General features: G+C 36.3%; 2 protein-coding genes across 2 annotated transcripts; one reads left to right on the top strand and one right to left on the bottom strand.

The window, feature by feature from the left end:
• The first annotated feature begins 963 nt into the window (after nt 1-963).
• LOC143546725 (uncharacterized) lies at nt 964-3,228 on the top strand. Its single transcript, XM_077038329.1, has 6 exons — nt 964-1,037; nt 1,114-1,148; nt 1,863-2,018; nt 2,229-2,279; nt 2,784-2,848; nt 2,952-3,228. The coding sequence occupies exons 1-6, from the start codon at nt 964-966 to the stop codon at nt 3,036-3,038; spliced, it is 468 nt and encodes a 155-aa protein (XP_076894444.1). The 3' UTR covers nt 3,039-3,228.
• Nucleotides 3,136-5,226, bottom strand: LOC143546726 (uncharacterized). The gene is made up of 6 exons (XM_077038330.1): nt 5,131-5,226; nt 4,904-4,973; nt 4,546-4,760; nt 3,672-3,744; nt 3,305-3,601; nt 3,136-3,258 (listed from the first exon to the last, which is right to left on the bottom strand). The coding sequence occupies exons 1-5, from the start codon at nt 5,224-5,226 to the stop codon at nt 3,447-3,449; spliced, it is 609 nt and encodes a 202-aa protein (XP_076894445.1). The 3' UTR covers nt 3,136-3,258; nt 3,305-3,446.
• Nucleotides 5,227-6,604: the final 1,378 nt, after the last annotated feature.

Raw genomic sequence — 6,604 nt, forward strand, 5'->3', positions numbered from 1 at the left:
GAAGAAGTTAACTCTCAAATCATCAATAATATTCTCATTCACTACTCATTATTTATGTACAATTGACTACCTACCTCACAACCACTATATTATATACTATTATTACAATTAACCCCCTCTACTATTTACTACCAAACACCAAACAAACAGCCTTTATTCATGTTTATTCTTAGTTCAAGTCCCATAAACATCAAACCCAAAGCAATGGCCTTTACTTTTATATTTAAGTAATAATTGGATCATATATTTTGATTAATTCCGAATTTATTATCTGGGTTTAGTTTTGGTACCATAACAAATCTATTCGATATGAAAATGGAATATAGCTCAAAAGAGGAAAAAAAAATAAACGAAATTGTCTATTTATCCCTGACTTAACGGACAAAATAGACGTGGTTAAAAAAAGTACAAAATGTTATGTTTTTGAAATGTCATGTGCTCAATTGCAATGAATTAAACAACGGTACTAAATTTACGTATTTGAACAAACCACATGTATGAAAATAACACTTAATACTATGTTTTCTTTTGTATTGTAAGCTCTGCAATTTCTACTACTATTTTGTACGTTACTAGTTTATCTTTTAGGTTTTGTGCCGGTACCGTAACTATCTTGTTCCTTTAATCATAAGATGTACAATTTACTTTTTGTAGAGTTAGTGTCACTGAAGTAACCGTAAACATAACGAAGTTATCCGATATTAACGAATGCAAACAACCAAACATCATCACGCGCCATAAAGAGCGTGGATCAGCCACCACTGTTAAGAACCCTAATTCCCAAATCACTGTGTATGAGTTGAAGTTAGCTGTATGTAGTTAGGTTAAACTGAGAATCATAAATTCATACATATATATATACATATATACATATATATATACATATATATATACATATATATATATATATATATATATATATATATATATCGGCAGTGGTGGTGGTGGGGATTTATTATAAAAATGCTGGAAAACCCCCCTGCGGATTCAACATCATCTACGGCCACCGTCAAACGCTATGCTCCTCCTAATCAAAGGTATCTTATTCTCTTCCTTTACATCCATTCATTTGACCGCTTTTTAACAGAACTAATTAATTAATTATGCATGTAGGAATCGGAATCTTGGAAGGAGGAAATCTGGAGGAGGTAAGTAAACCTGTTCTCTTTAAAGAAGCTCAAGAATTTAGTTGTACCACTACAGATTTTGCTTAATTAGGGTTTCGAATGTCTCATTTTGCTTAATGTTAGCGTTCTTTTGATTATTGTGTCGCTCAAATTGATCATTGTGTCGTGATTTGAGCTTTATTTTTTTTACCTTAGAAGCTCAAGGATTCGAAGAACTGGTCATTTTGTAATAGAGATAACCCCAGATATATATGATAATAATTAATGATGATTAGGGTTTTCAGATTTTAGTTTGGAGCTGGTTCGGAATCATTTTTTTGAAACAAAAATTGGGCAAGAATAATGAATTTGTGATTAAACTTTTTTTTGTTACTTAATAATTATATGATTCTTATACAATTGGGCTAAAATATTTGGGTTACACTGCATACATAAATTATTATGAATAACATAAAATCAAAAGTAAAAAATATGAGAATGTATTAGATCGGTTTGGTTTTTTCGGTTTTAGTTACACGCAAAATCGAACCGAAGTTCGTTTTTTATGAAAACATAAAACTAAACCGCCTATTAACTTTTAAATTTGAAAAGTGGTGTTGTTTTTGCTATCAAGTTATTTCAGATAAACATAGTACAAAGATTCAGAATTAATTAATACAGTGGCAAAAGCTTTTTTGAAGGGTGATATGGTAAAAAAGATTGTATCTTGATAAGGTGATTTGTCTGTATTTGCAGATAGATTGGATCGAGCAGGTAGTTATGGGAATGAAGGAGAGAAGAATCAAGCTGCTGGTTTAAGAAATGCTCCTATAGTGGATCATGCAGATCCACCACGGTTGATTGGCTTGCAAGGATGCTGTAACAGTGAAGCTTATCAACTTCTGAACAATCGTATGTATTTAATTACTCGTCTGCCATGAAAATTGTAGCATTTGTTCAGTAGATTTTCAGTTTATATAATTTCAAACAGGTATATGATATTGATATAATTTTCTCTAGTCATATTGAAGGGTATTTTAGTATTTAGACAATTAGGTAAGACAATTTTTGTATGTTTACTGATTATTAAGTAGTAATGTTGCTGTATGTTATATAACACAGGTTGGGCAGCTGCTATGAATGCATATGAAAGTCCCTCAACTGATTTATCTGGTGAGTGAGAAAAGTCTATATATTGATAGACAATTTTTGCCTTTTGTTATCGCTATATAACATTAAAATGTTCTGGTTTAAATCTGAATCTGCAATTTTTAGCCTTTTGTTATCACTATGTAACATTAAAATCATGCCATCCTCGAGATTGTAAGATTTAGGATGACACCACGAGTTCTGAACCATTACTTTTGAATAGATTGATCTGGATTTTGTCATACTTTTTTCGGATTAAGTGATCAAATAGCTGCAATGGAAACGAGTTAGGTGGGCTCAAATCAAAGGTTTAAAAGTCACCTAAAGTGTAATTCTTATGCTAAAAAGGTTGACGTTCATTGCAATAAGATAACTTTTGTAATCGCACCCTATTATGCATAAAAAGTTGGATGAAACATGTTTTAGGTCAACCCAACCCGTATATACAAAAAGTTACCCGTTTTGACCCGAATGACAAAAAAGTACAAACTGATAGATATTGTTCTTCCTTTTTTTGGTATTTTACAGAGCGGCCCGTTATGTATTCAGGAAGCAGTGCATCAGCATGGGGGCAATTTAGACTTCCTCACCAGGTTAACTTTTTCAGTACTGTTCACATTGGGACCAGACCGCTTTTTTAGATTGTTTTGTTTATTCGACTCTCTAAAACAATTACTTGTTTTGAAACGGTTTCAGATGATAGGTGGAGCACCTTTGGGGCCTCAAATGGATTTCATAAGTGAACTCAGACAAGCACTGCACAACTCAAATGCCCAATTCTAACAAACAATTATCGAGTTTGAGCTTCCGTTCTGTCTCTCCTATTGTTCAGGACATGTTAATCACTACTACTGTTGTATGTGTTCTTAACTTAAATTTCTGCTGTATTTTATGTCAAGGATTATTTGCTGTTTGTGCTTAAATTTGATAATTCTTTATTTTATACTATTATGTCCGTGTATGACATTTTATAAAGCGAGTTTGAGCCAGGCCAACGCTTAGTCTCAAGCTAATAGCAATACGAGTTTACTGGTGATCACTTTCAAAACCTTTATGAACTAATGAAACCAATAAATACCATTAGATATGTATAAACATTGTGTTTACAGCATCAAGAACCTAAAAAACTAGTACAATGGAAGTGATGCTGTATGATTCCCAAGTTCAAACAGTTTTTTGTTAGAAACATGATCAGTCTTTCCAAACGGGAATTATGCCTTGAGCAGCTAAACGCTTTTCGACCCAGAAGACGAGTAGTTTTGCTGTGACTTTCTTCTCGTCAACAAGAAACGGTTCAACATTGCTTGCGGTTGACCCGTATGACGATAGTGAAAACCCTTTTGGACCTGTTGGTATTGAGATGATTATTGTTTTGTGGTGTTATTGAATTTGTTGATTATAGAGGGAAGAACTCACCAGTTACGGTACCATCTGGGAATAATGCCCAGAATGTATAAGGGATGCCCTTCTTCAAAAATGACCCTTCAAGCTGTACCCAAAGGAGATGCAATATTAGCATTTAGCCATAAGGGTAATGAACCGAACCCGAATCTAATTGGGCCCGTTGGGCCTTTTTAGGTGCTAGCATACAGAATTCGGGCCCATAGTATTATAATAATGAAGTGGGTCGGATAGACAGATACCATTCAAGCAAACTACTTTCATCCACCATCCTCTTGCCAATTTATGGCACTACCCGTTAACATGTCATGACTTGTCACAAAGTTAAACGGGTCGGGTCATAAATGGGTTCTATTCTTTTATGAAATGCACAACACGTGTTTACCAAAACGACATAGTTTTATAAATAATTAAATGGATTTTTAATTATATTAGAGGTGGACCAGAAAACCGGACCCGTTTGACAAAAAAGAAAGGGTTAGGAACTAACCCAAGTCGGCGGTTAGGTATTGGTTTGTATATATCTAAGTCATGAACAAGGTGGAAACCAGTTTGGGCAAAAATGCAAGATGTGCATCTCTACATGATAGGGTTTGATGAGTTGTGTCAATAATCATGTTAAACATGTGGTCTTTGTGTCATTGAACAACTTATACTTAATCGTGTTACATGTATCGTGCTACTGGAATAGGTACATTTGATCGTGTTAAAGTTGTCGTGTTGTGTAACCTGCTTACTAAAAATATCCGATGTTTAATAAAATGAAAGCTACTTGTCTTGTTCGGGCTCAATAGCCGTGTTAAACCTAGAATCCGTTTAACACCACATGGCATATTTTGCAACTCTTTTACAAACTCTACTGAAAACACTCGATGTAAGAACTAATTACCTTATTATCCTTGAAAAACAACTCGAGCTCTTTGATATCTTCTTGCATTTCAAGAATTGATCGTAGGGATGGAATGACATCCTCTTGTATCATCTCGGGCAACGCCTTAGCAGGGGCTTTTGCGGGAGGCTTTGGCTTTGCGGGAGCAGCAGTTTCTGGTTTGGCATCAGGGGCAGTAGATTCCCCCTCTTTTTCATTCTTGGTTTCAGCAGCAACTACACTCAAAATGAACCAAAATTTAGAGACCAGGTACATAAGTTTCTACAAAATGAATCATGAGTATTAACAGTTATAAAACTAACAATCCATCAAAAACAAAATGAACCACAAGGGGAGATTTAATTCAGATTGGTTTTACCGGTAGAAGCAGCGGATGATTCTGCATAGCAAACTGCGTTCCGATGCGAAATTACAAATTTAGCTGCAATCTGTTCATAACAACCAAAAAAAAATCAGTTACACAAATAGCAGCAGAATAAAATTTTCACAATGGTAAATAGAGTGGCAAATCCTAACCGAACTGGTTTGAACTTTTGAACCGATTACACAATTACAATTACAATATATAGAGGTAAACCGTCGTACCAGAGGGAGCGAAAAGGAACTCCAATTATGATGATCACGAGAGCAGCATGGAACATTCAAATTGGGAAACGTAATCAGTCCTCCAATGGTTGCCATTTTAATCGAAGGTGATGATACATGCAACTTCATTATCATTATCATTGTTGTATGAAGAAGGTGTTTACTCTGAATCAAATATGCTCGGGCTTGAATTGCAGAGTGAGTTGGGGGTGGGTAAGTTGGTTAATGTCATCCACAAACGGCTTTGGAGGATTTCACACCACTGAATGAACCATGCTCTCTTTCTTTTGTTTGCATATGTATCTAAGTAAAACTATTATTATTATTATTATTATTATTATTATTATTATTATTATTATAGCACGTTTTAGAAGTACCATAAATTTGTATAAATACTTCTACCTCTTGTTTTAAGTGTTATACATAATACACTTATTTAGTCGTCTATTACAATTCTATTCCTATTTAAAAAAATAAAGAAATTCTGATTTGCTGACTTTCTTGACTTGGTCTCATTAAAGAATGTTACAACATACAAGATACGAGTTATACAAAGGATTGTGTAAAGAGTTGGCATACAAAACCCAACCCATATAGGTACTGAAGAAACACTAATCGACCCCGGGCAGATTACGGATAATCTGGGGGTTAAATAGATGTTTCTCACGAGGGGTTAGATCCAGCGAAGATGGTTCTTCTGATAACCTGCAAAACAGACACCGTGAGCTCGTCACTGAGAAGGGGGGGGGGGGGTACCTCCTTGTGACCACCCTTCGGCGTGAGAATCAGACTAGATTGCTCTTGAATATAAGTGTATATTAAGAGAATTACTAGAGCAGATATCAGGTAATATATCAAGATATGAGATATGAGATAAGATGATACCATTCCAAGGTGTTGGAGTATTTATAGCCGAAGGTAGGTTTCCAAGCAGGTACAGCCGGCTGAATAGTGTTCCTGTTCTGCCAACTGTGGGCTACGCACATGCCATGCTGGTGGTTGGTGGGTAGGCAGCGGCTGATAATGACCAGGCCGGCTGTGTACTATTCCCGTTCCACCAACTGTAGGCTATGCACGTTGGTGAGTAGGCAGCGGCTAATAGTGACATACAGTACAAGAGCGTGCTGCTCGTCATACTGTTGTCAGTGAGCTGTCGTATCTTTGGTCAGATCTTTTGTCCATACCTCGTCAGGTACAGTACAAAAGATCCTCCAGTATCGTACGGACTGACTCATTTGGGCGGGAGCTTTCCCGGCTTTGTGCGGGAGTGTTCCCGGCTTGCTCACTTCTTCTTCAGGTGACATTATTGAATTATTTAAGAGTTAAGTGCCTTGTGCGTGTAGCCTTGCTGCGCAGGTAGCCTTCCCTGATGGCTTGTATCCGCAGCTGCGGGAACAGGCGGAGTACTTCACCATTGGGAGGCTTTTCCTGCGGGAACCGCTTGCGTACTGCGCGTAAGGACGTCACGTCTCTG

The sequence above is a fragment of the Bidens hawaiensis genome, unplaced genomic scaffold (genome assembly GCF_021521415.1).
Source record: "Bidens hawaiensis isolate Kalapana, Puna unplaced genomic scaffold, B.hawaiensis_p1.1 tig00014461_1, whole genome shotgun sequence".
NCBI classification, from domain to species: Eukaryota; Viridiplantae; Streptophyta; class Magnoliopsida; order Asterales; family Asteraceae; genus Bidens; species Bidens hawaiensis.

Excerpts from the sequence above, each read along its gene's own strand:
- LOC143546725 (XM_077038329.1), top strand. The coding sequence starts at position 964 with ATGCTGGAAAACCCCCCTGCGGATTCAACATCATCTACGGCCACCGTC. Across the intron at positions 1,038-1,113 it reads TATGCTCCTCCTAATCAAAG|GAATCGGAATCTTGGAAGGA; the intron begins GTATCTTATTCT and ends TTATGCATGTAG. Across the intron at positions 2,280-2,783 it reads TCCCTCAACTGATTTATCTG|AGCGGCCCGTTATGTATTCA; the intron begins GTGAGTGAGAAA and ends GGTATTTTACAG.
- LOC143546726 (XM_077038330.1), bottom strand. The coding sequence starts at position 5,226 with ATGGCAACCATTGGAGGACTGATTACGTTTCCCAATTTGAATGTTCCA. Across the intron at positions 4,974-5,130 it reads GTTCCTTTTCGCTCCCTCTG|ATTGCAGCTAAATTTGTAAT; the intron begins GTACGACGGTTT and ends TGTTATGAACAG. Across the intron at positions 4,761-4,903 it reads ATCATCCGCTGCTTCTACCG|TTGCTGCTGAAACCAAGAAT; the intron begins GTAAAACCAATC and ends TTTTGAGTGTAG.